At 42.8% G+C, this 27,817-nt stretch overlaps 1 protein-coding gene across 1 annotated transcript in view; it reads left to right on the forward strand.

Moving 5' to 3' along the window:
* Nucleotides 1-297: 297 nt before the first annotated feature.
* LOC309847256 (phosphoglucomutase-like protein 5) overlaps nucleotides 298-27,817 on the forward strand; it is a gene marked incomplete at its 3' end in the record, with an annotated part of 44,115 nt that continues 16,595 nt past the window's right edge. Inside the window, exons 1-3 of the mRNA XM_082697198.1 lie at nucleotides 298-1,084; nucleotides 18,763-18,925; nucleotides 25,755-25,901. Coding sequence (XP_082553324.1) covers nucleotides 824-1,084; nucleotides 18,763-18,925; nucleotides 25,755-25,901 — 571 coding nt within the window. The 5' untranslated portion in view covers nucleotides 298-823. The remainder of the gene's footprint in view (nucleotides 1,085-18,762; nucleotides 18,926-25,754; nucleotides 25,902-27,817) is intronic.

A 27,817-nucleotide genomic window follows, 5' to 3' on the forward strand; every position in this document is an offset into this window, starting at 1 on the left:
TGAGAGAGCCCAGGGAAAAGTGCGGTCGGCTGGGTGGGTCCTGCCGGTTTCAAGGGCCTGACAGTCTGTGATTCCCGGCAACAAATGGTAGTGGTGGGGTGTGTACCCACACACACACAGACACACATGCAACGCTCAGCCTCCAATTTCAGCGCTGGCAGAAGATAACAATTCTCAGTTCGCCTTTCCAGGGTTATTTTTGGCCCGGGGCTGTTCGCTGGTGGCAAAAGGTTCAGCCCCCTCCCAACTCCCTCCCTCGTCCTTGTTCAAAAGAGAAACTTGGGCTTGGAAAAGGCTCACTTGCAGGGAGACCGGGAGACTGGGCTGCGGTGGGAGGGGAGAGGGAGTGGGGGTCTGGGAGAGGTCCCCAAGTCCCGCTCCAGCTCGCCCTCGCCCCCGGGCTGTTTTCTAGCAGAGGGTGTGTGTGCTCGGGAGCGAAGCGGTCACCGGGAAGGCTAGGGCCAGGCGGGCGACTGGGGTCTCCGGGATCGGGCTGGCCAGCCCTGGGAGTAGGCTCTGGGGCATCCCCCCTTAAGTGAGTCCAGCAGGGTCCGGACACTGCCGGCGCCTCGGGGGACCCGGCTCCAGAGAGAGAGCTGGGCGGGAGCAAACTTTCTTGGAAGGTAGAGGCCAAACTCTGCCGGGGCGGCGCGGAGAGAGGACTGCCGGATCCGCGGGAGGGCGCAGGGCTGCGGAGGGGGCCGGGGCCGGGGCGCGAGGCGGAGCCCGGGCGCGTAGCCAAGCTGGTGGGGAGCAGGGGGGCCGGCGGCTGCAGATTCCCTCCGGCTCCCGGGAGCCGCGGCAGGACCGGCCAGGAGGCGCCATGGAGGGGAGCCCCATCCCGGTGCTGACGGTGCCCACCGTGCCCTACGAGGACCAGCGGCCGGCCGGCGGCGGGGGGCTGCGGCGGCCCACCGGCCTCTTCGAGGGCCAGCGCAACTACCTGCCCAACTTTATCCAGAGCGTGCTGTCGTCCATCGACCTGCGCGACCGCCAGGGCTGCACCATGGTGGTGGGCAGCGACGGCAGGTACTTCAGCAGGACGGCCACCGAGATCGTGGTGCAGATGGCCGCGGCCAACGGGGTGAGTGACCTGCCCCCGCTGACCCTAGCCTCTCACCGCGCCGCTGCCACCGCCCGCAGCCGCTGCCGCCGCCCTCGGTCCCGGCCCTGCCCCCTCCTGCCTGCCGCCCCCCAGCCCCGCAGGCCCAACCCCTACCGCCACTGCCACCCCCACCCCGGCGCAGCGGCTCCCCCAGGCCCTCTCCTTGAGGTCACCGAAAGGCCTTCAGGGTTCCGCTTGGAGGGAACCTGCCACATCGCCCTGAGCTCTCCCCCGCTCTCTGCCCATGGCCCGCACCTGCCCGGGTTCCTTTTGGGCCTCCTCTTCCCCAGCCCTTTAAAACTACCCGTTCCCACCGGTTTACTACCCTGCCTTCCCCACCCCCACTTCTTTGCTCAGCTACCAACATAGTGGTCTCCCCCCACCACCGCCCCTTTCCTTCTTTTTTCTCCTGTGCCCTGTTTGCAGCCCTCTTCTTCCCCCTCTAAGTGTTGGCTCTCCCAGATCTAACAGTAGTGTCTCAAACACACGCGTGTACACACACACACACACACACACACACACACTCCAGTGTTGATTCCTGGCATGTTTAGCAAGAGTGGACTTTTAGTGTAAGTGGTTCTTTAACCCAGTGGAATTACTTCACTATTCATCTGGTTTGTGCAGGGCTGGGGTGGAGGTCAGTTCCGTGCCACACAGCCTCTCTGCCCTCAGTTCTGTGTGTGTCATGGGGGTAGGGGGGAGCCCTATCTCTCAACGATCTGAAATGCGCCTTGCTCTGCCTTTCTCAAAGCAATTCCTAACTACTCTGCGAAAGACTCTGGCAGCTGATAGCATTTTGTGCCTCTTCTCCCTTTCCGATTTCATCCTCACTTCCTCTCTCTTCTCCCACCACCTCTGCGGACCTTGGAGGTTTCTCCTCCTCCTTCCTTTCTGTCCTACAGCTAGAAACACCTTCTGGCATCATCCGGTAGCCCCCTGTTCTCCTTCCCAAATCCCGCAGCCTCTGCGCACTTCTGCAAGAGGGACACCGCACTTCAGCGGTCTTTGTGGGAAATACTGTCTAAAAGAGTCATCTGAGCCAGAACCCCACGCGTAGCACATTTAAGTGGAATCCCTACCGATGTATAAATGAGTGTGAACATTTAAAAAAAGTGAAACTAAACAACCCTCTGGGGTGTGGATTCCCTTTCTCCTTCCCGACCCCATCCTTTTAATTTTCTTTCCTCTCTTTCTTTTTTTTAGTCTTTGGTGTCGTCCGTGCTCCACCTTTGTGTACTCTGATTCCCCTCTTGCAGTGTTTTAGGGGTGGGGAAAGTAGATTTTTTTTCCCCCTAAATAAAATAATCCAAAAGCATTGGGAGAAAGCACTGAGCGGTGATACGGGTGGTAGAGCTGGGATTTCCAACCTCAGAAGACGATGTGGCTGGTGATACAGCACTACTATTTCTCTCTGGCCCCTAACTTGGGATCGATCAAGGTTGGCTTGAATCAGGGAGTTGGAGAGAGGTTGACAAGTAGTCTTACTCTTGTCTGACAAGCTGTTCCCATGGAGTGATGGAGGATAAGGAGCCTTGGGAGAGGTAGGGCAGCTCTCCTACTCCTTGCTGGGGCAGGTTTTTTTTTTTTTTTTTTTAGGGAGGGAGAAAAACATCCACTTATTTATTGTGGGTGAGGATATTTTGAAGCTCCAGTTGTCGATTTGCACGGGCAAGATATTGCCATGCTTTCTGATTTCTTGGCACACGTTCCCATCAAGTCTCTTCAACTTCTTACTTCAACGCTTCTCTGATAACCATATCTTATTAACTTTAAGGTGGAGTTTATTTTAGGCAATAGGTAGCATATGTTAATAAATGGTTAAATCAGAGCCACGCTTAATCTTGTGGTTGTTACAAGGGACAGAATGAAAAGTCATAACCCACACAGAAGGACCATCTCCTAAATAATCTGAAAGTGTTATTTCCAAAATGGGTGGGTAGGAGTGAAGGGAATGGCCAACATTTATCAAAGTTTCAGGCAGCCAATTTAAACCAGTCTTCTCATTTTGTTCACCTTCTTGAGGGCTTTTGCTTGGGCAAATGAACAATCAGAAGGCTGGCTTCAGGAGAAAGGGGGTTCACCATGAGCAAAATTGGTCTTGAATGATGGCAAATTGATAGGAATGAAGACCCTCGGTTCCAAAAACTTTGCCTCCCTTGATTTCCCATTGGATATTCATAAACGGGTTAGAAAAATAGTACAAAAATAGTATTTATTCTCTTTGCACTGACTTGAACCTGAGTGAGAGGGCTGCCTCTCTGTATCTGAAAGATTTGGGGTTTGATAAAGTTAATTTTACTATGCAGTTTAATATAACCAACTGTAGTTGCTCTTTGATTATATAATTGCTAGAGGAGGACAGAAGTTTGGAATTTCCAAAGTGATGAACTGCCACTTATATCTTAATATATCATAGAGTTTGAAATAGATTCTCTGACATATAGCCAGTACAATTCAGGATAAACATTTTTTTATTGTAAAATTCTGAATATTTCAAACTTTCAGAAAAGCAGAGAATAGATAAATGGCTTCCATATGCCCACACCCTAAGCTGTTATTATTTTTCCTATATCTGTTCCATCTTTTTTGAGGGCTAAAGTATTTTAAAGTATATTTTAAAAATGACGTTTTATCCTTAAATTCAGTATGGATCTTTAAAAACTAAGAACAATGTTCTTGATAGTTACAATGTCATTACCATCCCAAACAAAATAAAAAAAAAGGATTTCTTCATTTATTACCCATCCTACATTAAGATTCCTCAATTATTCTGAAATGTCTTTTATAGCTGTTTTTTCAAACTAGTTTTCTTCTAATCAAGGAACACACATTGCATTTGGTTATGTCTCAAGTCTTTTTTAAACTAGAAACTATCTCCCTCCTTGTTTTTTTCTGTTCATGAAATTGACTTATTGAAGAGACAGGGTCGGTTGGTTGTCCTGTAGAATGCCTCCCTCGGCCCCGCTTTCTGGAATTTTCTGATTTTTTTTTTTTTTTATAGTGTCATTTAACTTTTCATGATATTCTGTGTGTGTGTGTGTGTGTGTGTGTGTGTGTATGTGTGTGTATGTACTAAAATTGAGTTCTAAAGGCTTAATTACATTCAGGCTCAACACTTTTTTTCTTTTTTTGGCAAGACTATTTCGTAGGTGGTGGTGTATATTCATGTTGTATTGTGTTAGGAAGCAATCTCAGGTTGACCAGATGTTCATGGTTCTGAGATGACTATAGGGCTGTTGTGGTGATTGCCTCTGCCTTCTTGGAACTGGCCAGTAGCCTGTGGGGTGAGGTTTGTACCATGTGAATATCCAGTTCCTGTCATCCTTGACTCAGTTGTTTCAGCTTCCATTAGCGATTCAGGCTTGAGTGGATTATTTCATTAGGGGTTTCAAAATGATTTTTAATTCTCTAATTCTATCTACGTGCTTCAGCTAGCATTTTTCTAAAAACTGGGCATTTCCCTCACTATTGGGCTATCCTGTAATAGAGTTCCTTCTGGAAAAGCAGAATTTATGTTTATTTCCCTCTCTTTTTAAATTATCAATTTTCAGTCAGGATTTGGCAAAATAGCCACTTGAACTCTTGACACACGAATTTGTTTGGCTTTTCTTTTGCTCTTTTGAGTTTCACTGTGAACTCTTGAATTTTTATATAATCATTTTGAATGGATTTGTAAATTAGTGAGAAGATACTTATACCTGTTTCTGTAATTTTTATGTGGCTGTGCAAACTTATCTAAAAAGTCCCCACGGGGCGCCTGGGTGGCTCAGTGGGTTAAAGCCTCTGCCTTCGGCTCAGGTCATGATCCCAGCGTCCTGTGATCGAGCCCCGCATCACATCTGGCTCTCTGCCCAGCGGGGAGCCTGCTTCCTTTCCTCTTTCTCTGCCTGCCTCTCTGCCTACTTGTGGTCTCTGTCTGTCAAATAAATAAATAAAATCTTTAAAAAAATAAATAAAAAGTCCCCAGAAGTATTATAATTCTTTTTTGAAGATCCAGACTGTCATACCATATAAGAGCAAAGAAAAATATCTACTAAGTATGAGAGTAAATAGCACATTTAAATGAATTGCAGAACTTAGTTTGTTACCAATATAAACTTAGTTTGTAACTAAGTGATTTTTTAAAAAAAGATTTTATTTATTTGACAGACAGAGATCACAAGTAAGCACAGAAGCAGGGGGTGGGGGTGTGGGGGAAGTAGGCTCCGATGTGGGGCTCCATCCTAGGACCCTGAGATCATGACCTGAGACGAAGGCAGAGGCTTTAACCCACTGAGCCACCCAGGTACCCCTGTAACTAAGTGGTTTTTAAAAATTATTTCTTTTTCTATCTGCTTCAGATACTTCTCAGGGGTTTAGATCCTCTAGGTATCAATTTATTTAAATTTCATAAAGATTTCAAGAACTAAATGTAAGTAATGGCTACATTATGAATAAATGCCTTTGCCTTTTTCTGGGTGAATCCATCTGTGACTAAGGGCATCTCTTTCTCCTCTTTGTTCTCATCTTTTTTTTTTTTAGTCCTAAAGTACCTTTAATATTGGACAGATGGCAGCACTGTGCTTGAAGATGTTTCTGACTTTTTCTAAAGTTTTCTATCTCTGGAGATGACACCATATATATATGTGTGTGTGTGTGTATACTCACACACACACGTATGTATATGTATGTGTGTATGTACATATACATACACACATACATATATATGTATATCTCATCACAGTCCAATAGAACTTTTTATATATATATATATATCTATATATATATCTCATCACGGTCCAATAGAACTTTTAGAATTTTTTTGTTTTAAAGATTTTATTTATTTATTTGACAGGCAAAGATCGCAAGTAGGCAGAGAGGCAGGCAGAGAGAGAGGAAGAAGCAGTCTCCCTGCTGAGCAGAGAGCCCGATGCAGGGCTCGATCCCAGGACCCTGGGATCATGACCTGAGCCGAAGGCAGCAGCTTTAACCTACTGAGTCACCCAGGCGCCCCACTTTTAGAATGTTTTGAGAGGAAGGAAAGTTTTTGTAATCTACCCAAGCCACTAGCCACATGTGATTATCAAATAGTCAAAATGCACCAAATGTGACTGAAAAACTGAATCTTTTTATTTAATTTTAATTAATTAAAATTTAAGTTTAAGTAGCTGTAAGTGATTAGTAGCTACCATACTAGGTAGCACAGCTCTGTAATTTAGCATTTAAAATGTAAAAAAAATTTTTTTATGGATCCAGACTGTTACAACAAAAAGCAACTATAAATTAAATAAAGGTAGGTCACCAAACACTGCAAATGCATTTTAGCAAACCCAAACCAGATTTCTTCATGTGATGATAACCACACTGTCTTCTGACCTTCGCCTGGGAGACAATGAGGTATGGTAGGAAAAGCTCCGTATCAGCAGCTCGGAAGCTCGCTTTCTTTTCCTAGCTCGGCCATACAAGTTGCAGGGCAAATGTTTTAGCCTCTTGAAATACCTAGAAACCACTTGTTTCCTCATCTATACATTGGGAGGGACAGCAGGGCTGAGTTATCCTGGGAATCAAATGAAAGCATTATATAACATCCGTAGCTTTAAGAAATATAAGGGAATATTATTATGGTCAACTGAATATTTCTCCTAAAATAGTGATTTGATTGCACATATTGAGTAAAACAACTTACAGTTCTGTTGCAAGTTTTAGCCAAGAGAAAATCCATTTGTTGATTAGCCACACAGTGTGCTGGCCATGTGATGATCAGCAATGGTAATAATTATATTAGCATACAGCTCAGCTTACAAGAACTTCTCAATGCCTTGTGAAATCTTTTAGAGGTGGAGGGTGAAGTGCAATGGTATGAAGAAGGCTGTGTTGGTGAGGAACTGGGGTATGCCTTCCAGAGGGATGCTTGTGCCGGCCGTGTTTGAGTCCCATGTGCCATGCAGAGGTGGTTGTTTCAAAAAATGGGAAAGCCTTGTCTTGACATTTATCAGAGCTATCTGGGGAACAAATTTTGATGTCCCAAAGAAAAGGAGCATAGATTTGGAAGGGAAACAGAGTGGAATATGGCGGTGTGGGGGATGTAGGGAGGAGAGAGGGAAGCCTGTGTTTCAGCAGATAAGGCTTCTTTCCTGGGGTGACTCTGGAAGTCTGGGATTGGCCGGCTTCAGGTCCTGTCTCTAGAAAGGAAAAAGAACTGGGTGGTGACTGTCCTTTATTTTCGACCGAAGTTCACTACAGAATAGGTGAATGGAATGAGTTATGGCCCTGACATTAGGAAGGGCAGGTTTGTAATACACAAGAAAGCCCTAAAGAGCTTGCCATAACTTTCTTTCGCTTCCCTTCCCAAATCCCCATCCCTGAGTTGTGGAAATGGGAAATCCATTATATGAGCAATAGCTCTTGGTTACCTTTGGTGCTCTTGGTTCCCTCTTTCTCCCTGTTCAGTCAGTCCATTCTTGAATCTGTTAGCCTCAAGTCATCATTCACTTGTTTTTTTTTTTTTTTTTTAAATGGGGAAGGAAAAGGAATGGGAGAGGTTTTAAGAACAGCTGGGCCCTCCCAGTTGCTGGGGTGGGTTATTTTAAGCTTTGTTTAATGTGTCCAGAGACCCAGATGACATTTTTAACTAAGCTGTGTTATTAAATCTTGTGATAAAGCATAATGATGTTTATTGAAAAGACAGACACACATCACCAACATTATGTGTGAAACTTGCCCAAAGAATTTTCTATAAAACATCTGTTCTCTTCGAGTCCTTCATGAACTCTGAAGGTTTGACAGTTTCTGTACAGATTTGAGGGATAGAAGTTGGAACCTAATTTTGAGGAAACTAAGCATAGGTATTGGCTTTGCTAAACCTAACCTTCATGTTTTGGGCCCTGGTCATCCTTCTGTTAGACAAGAGTAATGTAAACAAATACTGGGATAGGATTTGAACAGGGTTTTTTGAGAATAGTAGGTGGGGTGGGGTGGGAAACAGTGTCTGAAATTTCCAGGGATTTTTAAATTGAAGGTAGAAACTCAACATCCTCTGTTCGCCTACAGCTTTGACAGTTAATTGCAAACACTCAAGATTTGGCCAATATGCCTTGCATGTTTATACTTGTGAAGCCAGAGGAAAGGCTTTAGGTCCTTGCCTTGGACTTGACTCTCATTAGTTATGGATATGAGACTTGTTAAAATCCACATTTTCTGGAGCTTTAAGAATGTTTTTCATCTCCTACATTTTTAGTGATGGTCAAATTTTCGAGTTGATGCTTATATTTGTGTGAAGAGAAAATCTTCAGGAAATTTGAAGAAATTCTTCTTGGCATTGAGTCACAGAACTTTTTCTTTTCCACGTCTCTAGTTATAGCTGTTTTGTAATGTAATACTTAATGATTGCCTTTCTTTTTTTCTCTTATTAATAAGAGTTCTCTTTGGTAGCTAGGGGTATCTAGTTTTATATTTAAGGCTTTCTAATGGAAAGGGAAAAGAAGTTGAAATCAGAAGACCAGAGTTTATAACAAATGGTTAATATCTACACTCTATAAAAAGCTTTTCTAAATCAGTAAAAAATTAAAAAAATTCAAAAGAAATCTTGTCATCTACAACAACAAACATATGAAAAGGAGATCATCTTCATTAATAACAAAAAAATAAACAAAAACAATCTATCAATTTGAAAAAAATCAAAAGTACTCAGAGTTGGTGTGAACATTTGAAAATTGTCATGCTAATGGAAGTTAACTTGATAGAACATTTTGGCCAGGCAGTTCAATTTAGCAGTATGCACCAAAATCAATGGAATACTTGTCCAGTAATCCACCAATCCATGAATCTAAGAATCTGTCCTGTAAATTTCCTAATATAAAGGTAGAAATGTCTATGTACAGGAATACTCATCATAGCATTTTGTAAAAGAAAACCTTAGAGACAGTTTATATGCTCATTAGTAGAGAACAGGTACCTAATGTATGACACAAGCCTACCACTGAGGCATTAAAACCCGTAAACAAAGAAGGTGGATCTACACGTACATGAAAAAGATACAAATGATAGTTTGTTCAATGAAACAAAGCAAGTAGTAGATTAAGAAGAATGTACTTCCAACTTCTATCCCTCCTCTGTACAGAAACTATCAAAAATCCAGAGTTCACTAAGGCTCAAGGAGAAGAGATGTTTTCTAGAAAATTCTTCGGGCAAATTTCACATATAATATTGCTGATGTGTGTCTGTCTTTTCTGTAAACACCATTATGCTTTATCATAAGATTTAATAAAGCAGCTTAGTTAGAAATGTTGTCTGGGTCTTTGGCCACATGAAACAAATCTATAATGTAAGCATAGAAAATAGGGTTAGAAGAATATATTCCAGTTAACAGTGAATACATCTGGGATATATGGGTGTGTGTGGCGGGGAAGGAGAATCCTTTCTCTTTCTACGTCATATACTTCTTTTTATTAAATACTCATACACATGTATAGGTTGCTCTGATGATTAAACACACCAGGAAAAAATAATAAAAAAGGAGAAGTTCTGGATTTGAATGCCGATACTATCGTTTGCAACTTGCATGACTGCGGAAAAGTCAAGTGGCTTTCTGGGGTTGGTCTCCTCATTTATACAAATAGGGAAAGTAAAACCACTTGCCCCTACCTGGAAGATTCCAGGTTCACTGGGAGGATTACTATCAATTATTTTATTTGTTTTCATAACACAATTATTACTAAACTTGTCTAAACTAAACTCTGATTAAAATGAAAGGACCTGGGCGTGGTGCCCTGTAGTTTCAGTAACTTTACTGCTCACATGGCGATTCTGGCTGCTTTGGTAAGGCTTCCTCTTGACTTCGTCTGTGCATTATTTCCCAGCATGAATGAGCTGAGTCTGTCCCATGCTTTTCCATCTTAAACATTTCTGAGGCTCCGGCTGCGTTCAGGCAAGACCCCCACCCGCCCGCCCCCCCCCCCCTGGTCCCCGCAATCTGCTCATTTCACGAGGATTTTCAAGCCTAACGGACAGGGCCATGTGAGAGATGACCGAGAGGAACAGACCCAGCAGAGGCTAGGGGACTCCACGCTAATCTGCTGAGTCGTCTGAGCGCCGACAGCTGCAGGCGCTCGAGGTGCGGTATTTGGTCAGGATGTTTGTCCCCGTGTCTGTTCCCGCAGCCTCGCCGAACGCTTGGTTCCCGGGCAGGGTCTTTTTTTGGACAGGATGTCCCAGATGTGAAGTGTCGGATGCTAATGCGGGACAGAACACAGAAGACCCGGCCCTGCCGTCATAAATAACAGTAAACTGTTCAGTCTTGCTGAGCTGTAAATCTGTTATTGCCAGAGGTCTTCAGTTCACTGGAACACAGTTTGAGGCGTGGGGGCACTTAGCAAAGGGGCAGGAATGTTTCCCAACCAGACGGAAACGGGTCTGATGTAATTTATTTAAAAAGCCACATAAATGTATTTTAATTGATTGTGAGAATGACTCAGGAAAAAACACATGGCTATAGAGACTGAGGTTTATTTTGGGGGAGGGATATGCAGGCCACACACACACACACACACACACACACACATATTTATTGCAGTATGGGTATATATATTAAGTACATATTCACACATATGTATTCTATCTATAAAGATGTCAAAGATAGAGTTTTTTGTTTTATAGATGTAGCTTTGTTTATATATATATATAATATATATATATAAATATAAAATATATCTATATAATGATATAATTTTTTTGTGTGTACCTATAAAGGTGCCAGATGGAAAGTGTTTTTATGTATTTAGAGAGTTTATTGAGTAGCATATCCATGTGGGCATATGCGCAGGACACCCCCTTCCTCAGATATATATCTTCCCTGGATGTCTTCAAGAGGAGAGTAGACCAGATGTCAGAAATGTTTGAAGATTACATAGAAGCAAAGGAGTGGCTAAATATGCCTAGATGACCTATGTTTCTATGATGATTAGGAGAATTGGGCTGGAATTGGATGGGCTGAGAGTAAGAGATATAAGTCAAAGAAATCCTACTGTTCTGGGCGGGAATCTGTCTTGCAAGAACAGCTCTGCGGTGAGCTCACCAACACGGGAAAGTTAGCCAGTCGGCATTGAGCATCCTGGCAGATAGTACAAGTCAGAGGCACAGAGAGGAAAATGAAATGATCCAGGTCAAGACAAGAGCACAGACTCGGTCTTGTCACTCCTTACCATGGACTTCAGCACCTTTTCAGGGAGCAGCCTTGGTGGTTAAAGAAGAAAGAAGACATTGTATTCATGTAGGCATGTTACAACTAATTTACACTTTAATTGTTGCCAAGCTACATGCAGTTTCATTTATTTTGTAGCCCCCATTTAGTCCTCAAACATTTTTTAGTTTCACATACAAAAACTTCAGGTAAAAGAACATTTTCTTAAAAAAAAGTATTTTAAGGAGAGAGAGAGAGAAAGAGCACACGTGCATGCATGCAAATGAGACAGGGAGAGGCAGAGGGGGCGGGAGAGAGATGCTCTCAAGCCCACGGTGCTGATTGCAGAACCTGACATGGGGCTTGATCTCAAGACCCTGAGATCACAACCTGAGCCCAAACCAAGAGTTGGCTGTTCAACTGACTGAGCCTCCCAGGCACTCCAAAAGAGCACTTTTATATTGGTTAGTAAACAATGGTACATCTAAATAATGGAAGACCATATGTACACTAAAAATCCAATTGTGGAAGAATATTCAGTGACACAGAAACATAGATACCAGGGAAGGGCTGGGTATATTACGTGAAAGATGTAGGTGATACAATAATCCCTTTTGTAAAAATATGGAAATTTGTAAATTAGAGAGAGAAGCAGAGATACCAAGACCCAGAGGTTTTACATAGAAGTGAGAACTGTGCTCATTTTTAGATTTAGAGATGACTCTTATTTTCCTTTTGCTCATGTGTTCTTCCTAAATGTTCAAAAAGGGAACATGTATATGTGTGTGTGTGTGTGTGTGTGTGTGTGTGTGTGTGTATTTGTAATTAGAAAACCACTATAGGTAAGCAAAACAACAACAGATTCATTCAATAACTATGAATTAAGGAATTCATACTTAAAAATTAAGCAATGGCATGTGGGAGAGGAAGGAAGGCAGGGAAGACCCTTGAGTCTTCGTTTGGTGCTGGACACTGACCTGGAGCATGCTTATCTTACCTTCTCTCACCTTCCATCTTTTAGATTACAAAACTGAGACACAGAGGGATCTTGCCGCAAATCGCATAGCCAGTAGGAAGTCCATTGGATGGATACAAAAATCTCATAGTATCTCAGGGCATACAACTCTGTGTTCTTGACCTAGGTGGATCTGGTGGTTCTTCTCCAGGTCTTCAGTTGGGTTGAGCACCTCATAAATTAGCAGCAGATAAGCCCTTTCTTACTTCATTGAGCCAAGTCCTATACCTCAAGGTAAAGATTTCAGTATTTTCCAAGTGCTGAATTACCTAATTCTTAGGAGGACCCCAAGTTCTAGTGTCACCACCCCCATTTTGCATCTGAGCAAAGCTGGATTGCCTGATTCTCACTAAGATCTCCAGAGCTGCTGAGGGGGTGGAAGACTAGAACTTGGGCCAAACTTCTGGGCACTCGTGACTTTTCTGCATCTGTTCAGATGTTAGGGACCGAATGTGAACTCCACCTTGGTTTGATTCTAGTGGGCTCTCATCTCTCCTTCCAGCCCCAAAGTGTGTGCATGAAGGCTTCCAGGGGACAGGAAGCTGAGGATGGGCTCAGGGGCTCCCATCTGGTCTCCATGTAACAAAGGATATAACCGCATCATTATCCATGTGCAAATGGAGAAGTCCCTTGATGTTTGGATAACCACATCCATGTCCTGAGTTTGTTATTTCTCGAAATTCCACTTAGCCATCTCCGGCTTACTCATGTGCAGCAGTGCACAAAGGTTGGCACACCCCTCTGACAGCTGGGGCTGAGAGACCAAAGCCCTGCCATCATGGTGGCTTGGCCTTGGCCTTGCTTCGTGGGTTTTGGTTTGTGTTTAACGGCGAAGACAGGAAACAGGCATCTTTGCATCTGTGGCTCTCTGTGCACTTTGGAGATGGCTGTGGTGGTGGCTGTGTGGTCCGCACCACACTCTGGGAACCATCAAGGAAGCTTCTGTTTATTGCTCTCTTTGCTCTCAGATTCACTTTGGGAATGAGAGGCATATGGCACAGTGAGTGGAGGATATTGGGGAACGTTATGCTTACTTTTTCTTGTCTCCCTTTGGGACTATTTTTTTTTTTTTTTTTTAATGGCTTGTGTAAAGCTCAAAGGAAATCATGGCAGGGAGTCATATTTAAGGGAGTTCACACAGGAAAACAATGTGTTTTGTTACTTGGAGAAAATCATTTGGAGTAAAAAATCTGCCTGTACTCTGAGATCCTACCCTGCGGGTTTCAACTGCCCATTGCTGCTCTCTAATACTTTGATCTAATTAGAAACTGAACCCATTGCTAAGTCTAATTTAGAAGAATAGTTTGTTAGTGTTCTGAAAAGAACAATCCGTGAGAAAGAAACTTATTACTTTTTTTTAAAGATTTATATTTGAGTGGGGAGGAGTAGAAGCAGGGGGAGAAAGAGAATTTGAAGCAGACTCCCCGCTGAGCTCAGAACCCAATGCAGGGCTCCATCTCACCATCCTGAGATCATGACCTGAGCTGAAATTAAGAGTCAGATACTTAACTGACTGAGCCACTAGGATGCCCTGAGAAAGAAAATCATTTTAAAAATGGGTTGTATATGGCACCTGGTGTAAAGAAATGGGCTGGGAGAAAGCTTTATGGGATTAAAAGTTTCTCTTCTCAGGACATTTGTCTGTGCCATGTGGAGGGGCACACTGATTCCCTTGGCACCTGCTGTGTCCATCAGGGGTGGAGCAGTAACGATGCAGTCCAGGTGAGGTTCAAGAGTTGGTGAGTGGTTCCAACATCCATCTAGGAGACTAGACACAGAGAGATGATTAAGTAATGGCACCCTGGGAAAGGTGACTCATTGCACACCAGCCCGTGCTACGTCCTCTTTTTCCGGAGCCTCTGCAGGTGTTGCCTAGGTAGGAACAAGCTCAAATTCAACGTGTCTCAGTAGGTCTGTGAGCGTCCCTGTGATAGTGTACACGTGGCTACCTGTGGATTCTGGGATCTAGATGTGTGTACTGCCTGTTGCTTGTGTACATGACACTGCACTAGAGGCCATCTTGAACCCCTTTGCAAGTGGGAACGGAAGGACATGTTCCCCAGTAGCAGGTGAAGCCCAGGCTGGTTTCCCCTTCTTCCAGCCAAAGCCAGACCGTATGGGAATGCGAGTGGTGATTCCCCCAGTGCCCCTCCTGAGAAGGTCAGGGAGCCACAGGATGTCTTGACTTGAACCCCCCACCCCACTCCACCATGCCCCGGGTTGCAGACTGGGTTTCACTCAGGAAAAAAAGTCAGATGCCGCCTGCTCCAATGCCCTAAACAAAAGCAGTGTTAATGATGTAAGTAGACCATCCTTTCCTTGCAAGGTAGCATCTGCTGCGATGGTGATGGTGGAGGGCAATATTTCTAGGACTTGTTTGGAAAGTGAAATGGTAGCATAAGGGATAACCTACTGTCTAAAAGTGAATTTTGAGAGCATTTGGGGGGCGCAATCAGTTAAACAGTTAAATATCTGACTCTTGATTCAGCTCAGGTAATGATCTCGGGGTTGTGAGATCGAGCCCCGCGCCAGCATCTGCACTCAGCTGGGAGTCCGCTTCTCCCTCGCCCTCTGTCCTTCTCTCTGCCCATGCTCTCACTTTCTCAAATAAATAAAATCTTTTAAAAAAATTTAAAAAAACAAGTGTTCGAGGAGGGTGATGGTAACACGTCATGTTTGTTTCACAAAGGGTTTTTCTTAATGGAATCTCATCTTAAGATTCTCAGCTTTGCAGATGAAGACACAAAGCCTCAGAAAAGTGAAGTGATTTGCCCTCCTCTGGGGTGGAGGCAAGGCTCCCCTCTAGATCTTTTAACTTCGAAATGGAGTGTTCTTTCTTTAAACAACAGGGTTTCCAAAGGTTATATATATATATATATATATATATATATATATTTTTTTTTTTTTAGATTATATTTATTTGACAGAGAGAGAGATCACAAGTAGGCAGAGAGGCAGGCAAAGAGAGGGGGAAGCAGACTCCCTGCTGAGCAGAGAGCCTGATGCGGGACTCGATCCCAGGACCCTGAGATCATGACCCGAGCAGAAGGCAGAGGCTTAACCCACTGAGCCACCCAGGCACCCCAAGGTTATATTTCTTTTATCAGTTGCTAGAAGAAGGCCAGAAGTCTGAAATCCAGTAGGATCATGCTTCCTCTGAGGGCTCTAAGGGTGAATCATTCCATCCCTCTTCTGGCTTCTGGTGTGGTGGCTGCCATATTCCTTGGCCTTCCCTGGCTTGTGGACACCTTACTCTGATCTCTGCCTCTGTCTTACACTGCTTCTTCTCGGTGTATCTTCTTTTCTGTGTGTCCTCTTCAGTAAGAACAAAGCTCTTCCCCTTCCATAAGGGAAGCGGTGTTACTGTAATCAACCGGCCACCAGGTGTTTAGCTGATCACCCCGGCAATGGTGCCATATGAGGGACTCAGTTTTGGTCTCTGTTGGGTGCCCAGTGGTGGCTGGAGCCAGGCTGGTCTTGGTGAGAGGAAAGCCATGGTGCTGAGTCCGTGTATCACCTCCCTCCTTGCCACCGTGAGGGTTCCTCATGGAACTTTGTTCCCGAGTCCATTGGTCAATGACAGGTGTGGCTACCCGGGAAGGAGGCTGATCAGACTCGCACGAAGGAGGCTGATCCTACCCGCTTGATTCTTAAAATCATTGTCTGCTTAAGTCCCCTCTTACTGAGCATTTCCAGGGGATACACATGTCTTTATGATTTTCTGTGTCTGACTTTAGAAACTCCATCTCTTGCTCTCATGCCTCTCCTCCAGCTCTTACCATGCCTCAGATGTCCCACAATTAGGTTTATACACAGTGTTCAGCACTACCTCTTTTTCTGGTAATGTTGGGTCAATGAGTCCATCTGCATAGGTGAAATTTCCAGATAACTAGAATTTAGTCTTCTGTTAACCCTCCAATTATAACCAAAATGTTAAAGCTTGGTATTTTTTTTTTTTTTTCAGTATATTTTCTCACGTTGACCTTCTTAAACAGAATATGTATTATCTTTTCAAACAAGGAATAATTGAATTTTAGTTAAGTTGGTCTATAATCATGACTACTTGATAAATAAATTGTATATATTTATTTCTGTATTTTTTCCAAATTGTAGCCCCAAAGTGAATATAACTTTACATTGTGTGTTTTTTTTTTTTTTTAAAGTAGGTTCCATGCTCAGTGTGGAGCCCAGCATGGGGCTTGAACTCACAACCTTGAGATCAAGACTTGAACTGAAATCCGTAGTCGGATGCTTACCCGACTGAGCCACCCAGGCGCCCCTTAACTTTACGTTGTTGTCATAGCATAAAAATTATTTTCTATTCTGCATTTTTGACTTAGCATTCAAGCATTGTCCATGTTCCTTCTATACCATTTAAGATAATATAATTTGTTAGAGCAAATAAATCCTTTTAACAGGAAACCATTTTTATTTCCTTTAAAAATAGTAGAACGTCATTTCTCACGCACATAATAGTCCACTGTGGGCATTGCTGGTGAACAAAGACTCTTGGCTTCCATCTTCTGGCTCCGTGTCTCCTAGAGCTATGTGCTCACCTGAGCTGAGTCTCTGGAAGGAAGTCTCTGGAAATACATGGTGGAGAGGAGGCTTCTTACCATCCTGAGCACAGGGGGCACATGCATTACTTCTGTCCTCATTCTCATGTTCGTGTATCATCTGTTGTGAAATCAGTCATGCAGCCACACTAGATGTAAGGTGGTCTGGGAAATGTAGTCCCTGGCAGGGGGCTGGAGGTTGGTCCTCAAAGAGCCGTCTGGACTGTAGAAGGGGATCATTGCTTTTTGAGGACTGCGAACCCAGTCTGCCACAGGTGCACAATCTTCTTCTTTTTTTTTTTTTAATAATTTATTTGTTTATTTGACAGAGATCACAAATAGTCAGAGAGGCAGCAGAGTGGGGGCGGGGTGGAGAATGCTCCCTGCCGAGCAGAGAGCCTGATGCGGGGGCTGATCCCAGGACCCTGGGATCATGACCTGAGCTAAAGGCAGAGGCTTTAACCCACTGAGCCACCTAGGCACCCCCACTTTTTGTACATTTTTTCCTGTATCTTCCTTCATTGTCCTATTTGGTCAGTGACCTACTTCTAGCATTGCTGTAGTTGGGTCCAGGGTAATTTTGGTGTTGAGCTGGATGCTAGAGCTTGCCTTCCCTTGTGGGCCACAGCAGTACTTCTCAAATTTTGATGGACAGATGAATTAACTAGAAGGGGGGGGGAGGGGATCTTGTTAAGGTACTTAACAGATTCTTCCTCTTAACAGATTCTTCCTCAGTGGGTCTTGAGTGGACCTTGAGGTTTAGCCCTTCTACTAAGCTCATAGGGGATGCCCATGCTGCTGATTTTTTTTTTTTTAATTTTTTTTTAAAGATTTTATTTATTCATTTTACAGAGAGAGATCACAAGTAGACTGAGAGGTAGGCAGAGAGAGAGAGAGAAGCAGGCTCCCTGCTGAGCAGAGAGCCCGATGCGGGACTCGATCCCAGGACCCTAGGATCATGACCTGAGCTGAAGGCAGCGGCTTAACCCACTGAGCCACCCAGGCGCCCCCATGCTGCTGATTCTTAACAAGGAGACTTGATCACTAAGCTCGGATGAATGTTGAAATCACCTGTAGAGCTTTAGAGACCATGAAACCTTGATTCTACCCCCAGAAATTCTAATACAATTAGTCCAAGATGCAGTCTGAGTATTGGTAATTTTAAGGCTTCATTAGGATTCTGAGTTGTAACATCTGAGAACCACTGGATTGGATGACATTGGTCTTTATTTTAAGAGCAAGAGTCATACTCTTGTCTTGCTCTTGTAGAGTATGACTTGTAGAGTCATACTCTACAGAGTTATATGACTTTCTTTTTTGTAGCTCTAGAAAGACTGCCTGCACCCGTGGATGACCTCCAGATCTCTGCTTAGCATGACGGGGTAGTTTTTCTGTTGTCTCCAGCACATGTTGTCAGTGGCAGAAATAAAATTCTTGCCTCTATAAGAGTGGTTATTCAGAGCGCAGTTCAATACGCCCGCTGACGATGAGGCTATGGTAAGCCAGGTCCCTCCTGTATGGGCTTGTGCTGAGGAACAGAGAGGAAGGAGGTGAAGCAGAGAAGCACTCCTTTTTTCTTATAATTTCTAGTATGTTCATGTGTAGCGTTTCTAAGCCAGTAACAAACTAAGAACTTCTTGCCTAGTTCAAGCCAAGCCCTTGAACATCAAAAGCCAATGTTTCAAATTACTAAAAGTCAATGAGGCTGATCCAGTTTGGTAATTGACCTCTAGACGTGGGTGCCCCGGTGGTGTTGGAGATATCGGGCAGGAGAGACAATGCCAGAGCTCTCCTTCACCCCCTAACCCAAAGCCTACTCAATTCCTTTTGCCAAGTGACTTACTGTGTCTTAACAGAGCTTGGGACACTTTCCATTGAAATGCCTCTGATTCCATGTAACTGGATTGATTTCTTTCTTTGGCTGATCTAGATTGGACGGCTGATTATTGGGCAGAATGGTATCTTGTCAACACCTGCTGTTTCCTGCATTATCAGGAAGATCAAGGCAGCTGGTGGAATTATCTTAACAGCCAGCCATTGCCCTGGAGGACCAGGGGGAGAGTTTGGAGTGAAGTTCAATGTTGCCAATGGAGGTATGTGGCTTAGAATCTGCCTTAATCATCCCAATTTCTGTCCTATTATGTTGTCATAGTTTTATTTGTTTAAAAAGATGTATTTATTTATTTGAGACAGCATGTATGAGAGCAGGGTGAGGGGCAGAGGGAGAAGGAGAGAGAGAATCTCAAGCAGACTTGCACTGAGCACGGAGCCTGACATGGGCTTCGACCTGACAACCCTGAGATAAAGACCTGGGCCAAAACCAAGAGTCAGACGCTTAACTGACTGTGCCACCTATGTATCCCAGCTATCATAGTCTTACAGTGACCCTTTGGTCGTAGACAAGCAGGGTGGAGGAGAAATTGCACAGAAAGTTCCAGTGAAGTGCTGTACTAGTCAGGTTTCTCCAGAGGACCAGAACAGTGGGCTATACAGAGATTTATTATGAGGAGTGGGCTGGGTTCTGGTTCAAGATGGTGATGTAGGAACATCCAGAACTCACCTCCTGTCATGGACACACTGCATCTACAGAAAAATGGATCACTTTCCTCTGAAAAAAAACCTAAAAACAAGCAGAGCAGCCCCTTTACGCAAGGCAAATGAGAGGGAAACCATGTCAAAGTGGGTGCGAGAAGTTGGGACACCACCTCACCATAAACCTCACTGCTGGCCAAATAGTCCACCATCTGGAGAGAATGCAAAATCCCAAGCTTCTGTCTGAGAAAGGGAAGGCTCATACTCTACATTGGGTACTCCATTTGTTAAGACTGCCACCTGAGAGATGTGCCCCCAACACATCTGTCTTGAAGACCAACTGGCTCATGCCCTTGACCTTTGGGGCTGTGGCGAACTGAGGGAAAGCTCTTAAAGGGCCTGCATGCAGCCTCACCTGCCCCAGGGTCCAGAGAGGGGTTGGCTCATGTGATTATGGAGGCAGAAAAGTCCTGAGACCTCTAGACCCAGGAGCGCTGATGGTGGAGTTCTGGTCTGAGTCCAAAGGCTTGAGAAACAGCAGAACTGACGGTGTAAGTTCCAGTCCGAGTCCGGGTTCCAGGGCGGGAGAGGACCAGTGTCTCAGCTGGAAAGCAGGTAGAGAGAGTGAATTCTCCCTCACTTAGCCTCTTGTTCTGTCCAGGCTTTCAGTGGGTTGGATAAGGCCACTACATTGGGCTTTCCTTTCCTCAGTCTACTGATTCAAATACTAATCTCATCCAGAAACAGGCCTATAGACACATGGGAATAAGGTTTAACCAAATATCTGGGCACCCTGTGGCCAGGTTGGAATGACGTATAAAAACGAACGAACAAACGAACCACCACAACCCTTGAGGTGACATGACAAGGAAGTGGACTAATGAGATCTTAACCCACTTGATCTCATGGATGCTTATCTGATATGGAAGGACTCTGAATTTAAAAGCTGGAAGAAACCCTCTAAGTCATTTAGTCCATTTCTGTCATTTTATAGATGAAGAAATAAATCCCCCAGAGACTGTTATTGATTTGCTCAAGTTCACATGGCTGCTCAAGGCTAGACAAATGATTTTTTTTAGCATAACCTGTAGACATCTTTCTTCCTTATAGTGTTGACTTTCTCTCCCTGAAATGCTTAGAATTATTTCACTATTTCTTCTATTTACAGAAATGTATAGTTTAGAGGTCTTTGTGCAGTGGAATATGTGTATGGGGTGAATTAAACAAATTTTTAAACATATATAAAGATGAGCATAATAAATGGGTAGCTTGTGTCCATTACTTTGCTTTTCTATTTTGCACTTTTTCCCCCTAAAGAATTTTAAGGTAAATTAGCATGAAGACATTTTATACCTAAATATTTCAGAATACATCTCTTAAAAGAAAGACATATTCTAACATAACTACATTATCACACCTAGCAAAAATAATACCAATTCTCTAATATCATCTAAAATCTAATCTATATTCAGAATTTTCCAGTTGCCTCCAAAATGTTATTTATAGCTGTTTTTTTAAAAAAAGAATTTATTTACTTATTTGGGAGACAGAGCAAGAGAGAGAGAGCAAGAGAGGGGAAAAGGTCAGAGAGAGAAGCAGACTCCCAATGCAGGACTTGATCCTGGCACTCCAGGATCATGACCTGAGCCGAAGGCAGTGGCTTAACCTACTGAGCCACCCAGGCACCCTATTTATAGCTGTTTTATTCAAACCAGGATTCATCCAAGAACTATGCATTACATTTGGTTGTTAAGTCTCTTAGTCTTAATATAGAACTCTGAGTCTGCATTTCTGCAGGAGCAGATAATTCTCACCAACAATAGTTACCCTTATGAATTATTTTTGGCCAGAATATTATTCCCCCCCTCCTTGAAGCCATTTTGGATGTTATCCAAACAAATGAACTTCACTCACATCAAGTGTATTTAAAAAAACCCCACCTTTATGAATTGTCGTATACTTTGAGAAGTTTCGTTTCATTAAAAAGCATACCGTGGACCTACATCTAGTCTTGCAGCAGCCCTTGAGGATTTCAGGAAAAAACAGGCAAGATTCAGGTATTCTATATGCTGTTAACATGGGAAATTGAGTGGGCTCAGAAAGTGGCAATTTGTAGAGAAATGTGATTTAAAAGTTACCAAACTAGACAACGCTTACTAAAGTAAGTATTTGGAATTTATATTTGATTTCATATCTTACAAAAATATCTCAGTCATCTCTGTGATATCTTGTGAGGCATAAAAGGAGAAGATATTATTTAAATACCCATTTTGTAGACTAAAGTACAGGGGGAAATGAGACATATTCAGCCATAGATTTTGGCTTTTAACTGTATTGGAAGTCCCTCTCTTATGCTTAATTCTTTATATTTGCATGTCTTGGCATCATGAATAAAGCTAACATTCCTAATGGCATAGAAAGATTCAGCTGGTTTCTTCCTACTCAAAGAAGAATCAATTTTACCATAATTTCTTTCCTTGAAGAGACATTCATCTCTTTTCATTGTGTGTCATATAGATACATTTTATGGAATGAATTAAAAGGCTACGTGTCTTGGGGCACCTGGGTGGTCTGACTCTTGATATGATCTGATCTCCGGATCCTGGAATCCAGCAGTGTTGAGCCCCTTATAGGGCCCCATGCTCAGTGGGGAGTCTGTTTCTCTCTCTCTTTCTCTCTTCCTCAGTCCCTCCCCCCACTCGTGCACGAGCTCTCTCTCTCTCAGATAAATGAATAAATCTTTAAAAAAAAAAAAAAAAGACTAAGTGTCTACGGAATTAGTAGGCACAGCCAGGGAACTAGGACACATCTGGAACTATGTTTCTTCTAAAGTGCATTTAGAGGACAGGACCATTCTGAGGATTTTTTTTTTTTTTTAAGATTTTTATTTATTTATTTATTTACTTGACAGACCGAGATCACAAGTAGGCAGAGAGGCAGGCAGAGATAGAGGAGGAAGCAGGCTCCCCGCAGAGCAGAGAGCCCGATGTGGGGCTCGATCCCAGGACCCTGGGATCATGACCTGAGCCGAAGGCAGAGGCTTTAACCCACTGAGCCACCCAGGTGCCCCTCTGAAGATGTTTTTAAGTAGAGGGGAAGATGCTAGAGGGGAAATGGAATCCATATTAAAGATACTGGATTTTTTTGGAATCTTATAATGTGCTGGGCACCATACTCAGAACTTTACATACCTTTTCTCATTTAATCCTCGTAACAACCCAATGAAGTCACTGAGGAATTAAATGGTTTAAAAAGCTTGACTAGTGTCACCGAATTCTTAAGGTGTGGAGAGAGAGCAAGAGGCTCTCAGTTAGAGCCTAGATTCTGGGAAGAGGGCAAAACTTCTGGATAAGATCACAAGGATGGGGAAAGAAGCAATTCTGAGGGGTGCAGAATGAAAGTTTGGGGTAATAGTTGCTATACCTGTTCCAAAAAGAAAGTAAGAAGAAAGATTGTGTGGTAAGATAATGGGCCAAGGAGAGGCAGGACTTGGGGACATATTCTGTAAAAGGTACTATGGGAAATGTGTTGATGATTCATGCATGAGAAGTCGTAAAGGTAAGCAGCCTCATTTTTAGGGGGAGCCACTTGGTGTAATGTTTGACTACCTCCAGCAATATGTGGGAGTCTGGAAATTGTAGCAGTGTGGGGACAGATGATGGTGATGTCCCAGGGTTGGGGAATGGCTGTGGAGGCACGGAGGAATGGTACTTGTTACAGGTGTCTGAGCTGGCATCGGACTATTAGGATTCAAAATCCAGCCTCTGTCTATTACCAGTGAAGGGGCCTTGGTTAAGGATCTCTTCCTCTTCAAATTTCAGTTTCCCCATTTGGCAATTGACGATAATAATAACTCCTATTTCATCTGCTTTCTATGCACGTTGAATTCCATGTAAAGTGTGAAATGTGGTATATGTAAGTTTCAATAAATGTAGGCTCATGTTATTATGCTAACAAAGGTATGGCTCAGACAGTGGATCTTAGGTCCTGCCTAGGATTAGAGACCCGTGAAACCAGAAGGGACCGATAGCCTGGGATTAACCAGGCGATGATGGGCATCAGTACAGGAAAGAGCAGGTTCAGCGGAGGTGTGGAGGAGGGTAGCTGGAAGATAAGGAATTCATGGGCAGAAGGCACTCAAATTTGATATTTTTGAAAAGATTTCAAGAGGCAATAATATTTAAGATATGACTTTACCTGCCACTGACTAAAATGAGGAGGAAAACTCATTAGAGCAGAAGATGTCAAGGAACTCGGAAGTAGTTGATGGATGCAGAGGTTGATGATGAACTTTTTAGGTTAACAACATAGGTGGTTGAGTAGCATCACAGAAAACGAACATGCTAGAAGTTGTTTTACTTTTGGAAGCCAGTGTGCTTTGTCATCAAATCAGTCTTTTTTTTTTTAATATTTTATTTATTTATTTGACAGACAGAGATCACAAATAGGCAGAGAGGCAGGCAGAGAGAGAGGAGGAAGCAGGCTCCCCACTGAGCAGAGAGCCTGATGTGGGGCTCGATCCCAGGACCCTGGGATCATGACCTGAGCCGAAAGCAGAGGCTTTAACCCACTGAGCCACCCAGGCGCCCCTCAAATCAGGCTTTTAAAAGTGAGGGACACAGTCAAAGAATACAGTGGCACGTAAGGGAGCAGGGAGATATTCATGCATTCTCCAACTGGACAAGCATAGGAAAGGCAAAGACAGAACAAGGCTCTTTACTGTTTTACATTTTGTGGAAGGATAAAAAGTAGTGTGGAGTGGAGGAGGAGGGCCTTTTTTTTTTTTTTTTTCTTTGCAGCCTTTGCTTTTCCTAAAGGACAAGGAAATATGGTTAAAATCTATTAGGCCTCTTTCCCATGCAGTAGAATGGGGACCTTGCCCTTCCTTTATTTTTAAGACAGCTTTCTTGAGGTGTAATTGATATACAAAAAAATCTGCTCATAGTTAATGTGTATAGTTTGTTGTGTTTGGGTAGTATTCCTTTTTATCTATTCAATGAGCATTTATGGGGGGACAAAAATAGTGCTATGTTTTTGAAATACATTGTGAGTTGCCTAATAGAAATATATTGTGAGTCAGGATTTGAAACTTTCTAGTAGCCACATGAAGAAGTAAAAAAAAAAAAAGGTGAAATGAACAATGTATTTTTTTTAAGATTTTATTTATTTATTTGACAGAGATTACAAGTGGACAGAGAGGCAGGCAGACAGAGAGGAAGGGAAGCAGGCTCCCTGCTGAGCAGAGAGTCCAATGTGGGGCTCTATCCCAGAATCCTGGGATCATGACCCAAGACAAAGGCAGAGGCTTTAACTTACTGAGCCACCCAGGCACCCCATGAACAATGCATTTTTAAACCTCGTATACTGAAAATATTATTTCATCAAGTTACTATAAAAGTCAAATGTAACCTATTAACATTTTTTTCTATGAACTGTTCAAAATTTGATGTGTAGTTTACAGTTATAACACATATCAATTTCACTAGTCACATTTCAGGTGCTCAATAGCTGTATACCATTAGCGACTACTGTCCTGGACAGTGTAGCTTGAAGGATTGGGATAGAAAAGAAATTATTTCTTGATTTCCTTTTGGCTGAAATTTACAGTTGAGTTGGCAAGTATATCTCATATAAAACCTATCTATTGTCTCTCTTTGATATTTCAGATCTTGCACTGTACTCATTTGATTTCCAAACTTATTGCAAAAAATCTAAAGTGACTTGCAGCACAAAACAAAATTTAAAAAGAAGCTGAAAGGGGGACAACTTTTGATTTCATGTTCATTTAAAGTCTCTCACAGCCTAATTGTCCTCTTGATCTTGTGAGGAAACACATCAAATATTTTTACTTAAACCTCATTTTAAAAACTTGGATGTCACTAGGGAGCCCGAGTTGGGGAAAGCATTTAACCCTCGCAAGCTCCTGCCTCAACAAGGCAGCCGACCAGGGAGTAGAACTCATGTGTTCTTTCTCTAGGTGCACTTGAGAGGCTGCAGTTTAAATCTGGAATCCCTCACTTCTGTCAAGTGCATATCCTGTTGGTGTCTCATATCCTGAAAAAAGCTGATTACATAACTGGGTCTCCCCGGCAGGTGTGAACCTATTTTTAGGGAAGATGTATCATTGCTCAGAAATGGATTCAGATAAACAAACATATGGATTATTAGCCTACATAGAACAGGTGAGGCTGACCAAATTTCCTTCATCGTGGGTGAATACAACACAGGGATTATGAAGAACAATAGAACTGTGAACTGTTGTCCATTTTTTTTTGAGAACAAATGAATCTTTCTTTTGCTTAATGGTGAAGGAGGGAACATGCTTCTGATTGAAGTTGCAGATGTTTTTTAAAAAATTTAGTTTTGGTGGTGTGCTATTTCCAAATGTAGGTCCTGCGCCAGATGTGGTCTCAGACAAAATCTACCAGATCAGCAAAACAATCGAGGAATATGCCATATGCCCTGATCTTCGAATTGACCTGTCTCGGCTTGGAAGACAAGAATTTGACCTGGAGAACAAATTCAAGCCATTTAGAGGTAATAGATTACATTTTGAAGAAGTCAGAGTCATTCCATGGGTGGCGGTGACTCTGCTTCCCGCATGGGAGGGCACACCCCAAAGTGATTGGATGGTCTATTTTTTTTTAATAAAGATTTTATTTATTTATTTGACAGAGAGAGATCACAAGTAGGCAGAGAGGCAGGCAGAGAGAGAGGAAGGGAAGCAGGCTCCCTGCTGAGCAGAGAGCCCAATGTAGGACTCGATCCCAGGACCCTGAGATCATGACCTGAGCCGAAGGCAGCGGCTTAACACACTGAGCCACCCAGGCGCCCCTGGATGGTCTATTTTGGGAGTGACTTGATAAACAGATGTAATATGACTGTGGTGCATGGGGAAGTGGGAGCAGCCAAGATATTCAGGACTGGCAATTTCAAAAATGACTTCCCAAATTCTAGATCACTTTCAACATTGGAAAAATGTCACAGCTGACTCCCTTATGGCATCCCAAGAATAGGCTATGAGTCGCCAAAACATGTCTTCACTTTTCTGTTCTATTACGGTGAAGATACTGGAGTATTTTATACAGTGAAGAAGAGAACCATCAAGGTAATGGGGTTACTAAAATTTCCCATGGAAGGTAGGCGATTTCTTTCCAAGCCAAAACCACTCTGTTTACCTTGATTCAATGCGTGAGAGATCACCATTCTGTATCAAGCACTATGTGAGGAGATTTTTGAAAGGAACTCAGTAAACACCAAATGGATTAGGCAAAGAATGGAATGAAATTGCCCCAAATATCCTACAGTGTAGACTGATTGAAACTTCTGAAGTGCTCGGATTATAACTTTTAATTTTACAGATTAATACTGAACCATATAACTTTACTAATACCATGTATATGCATATTAGTCCCCCCTTTTACCCTATTGCTTTTTCCTAGAACATATACAATTAGCCACAAACCAACTTTTTACTCCTTTAATGTCCTATATGCTTAAATACAGTCTGTGTTAAAATATTTTCCTTGTTTGACAAATAAATTAATTTAGCTGAAAAGATTAAATACCAGGCTTGCAGCCGCATGGCATTGAAGTGACAAGCAGGGGAGAGCTTGAAATGGACATTGAGGTGTCACACTAGGATCTTCTTCTTGAAGGATTTTGAGTCAATTGCTCGCTTAGCTAACCAGCAGAAATTCATCAGAAGCCATGTGATACTGGAAATAATGGTGTCTCCTTTTATTAATCTCGCTGGGAGCACACACACATATATGAACACACAGTGGTTTGACATCCATAAACGGGGGCATAGTACATGAAATGGATTTAAATATGCTCATTTATATATATTTGGAAAAATTGGACAATAAGATGACTGGGAAAAATCAGACATTACCATCAGGAAGAAGTTACAAATAATTTACTTACTTCTGCACAATCTTTATGCTTGCCCAGGAGACCTAAATCATTGGTCTCATTGATGAACTCAGGTTCAGGCTGTTTCTGCCGCCATATTGCTAATTTGATGAAATTTCTAAGATGCTGTGGATACCAAGAGGTGGGTAGAAGAGCTCCCTGGCTCCTAGTCCCTGGTTCCCAAGAAGAATTTGAAGATAATTGTTTGGGATAATTTATGTGCTGTGTTCTTGGTGTTTTAAATGTTGAGCAAGCCTTTGAGTTAATTGCAAACACATCATTCCTTGGCATTTCACCTTAAGGGTTCAAGAGCCTGAACTATTTGATATGGACTTTCAATCTTCACTGAATTTTACTTGCTTCCTTGTTTTTTACATTTCTGTTTACTATGTGTTATCTGCTATGAATACCAACTGTATTTAGGCAAGTGGTTCAAGAATTAAAGAACCAGAATAAAATAGCTAAAAATATTATCCCATATTGTGGAGTAAGACTTCTATGTCTAAAAGAATATGATCTTTTATTTCATATAGTAA

This window comes from Mustela nivalis (genome assembly GCF_964662115.1).
Source record: "Mustela nivalis genome assembly, chromosome: 13".
Classification (NCBI taxonomy): Eukaryota; Metazoa; Chordata; class Mammalia; order Carnivora; family Mustelidae; genus Mustela; species Mustela nivalis.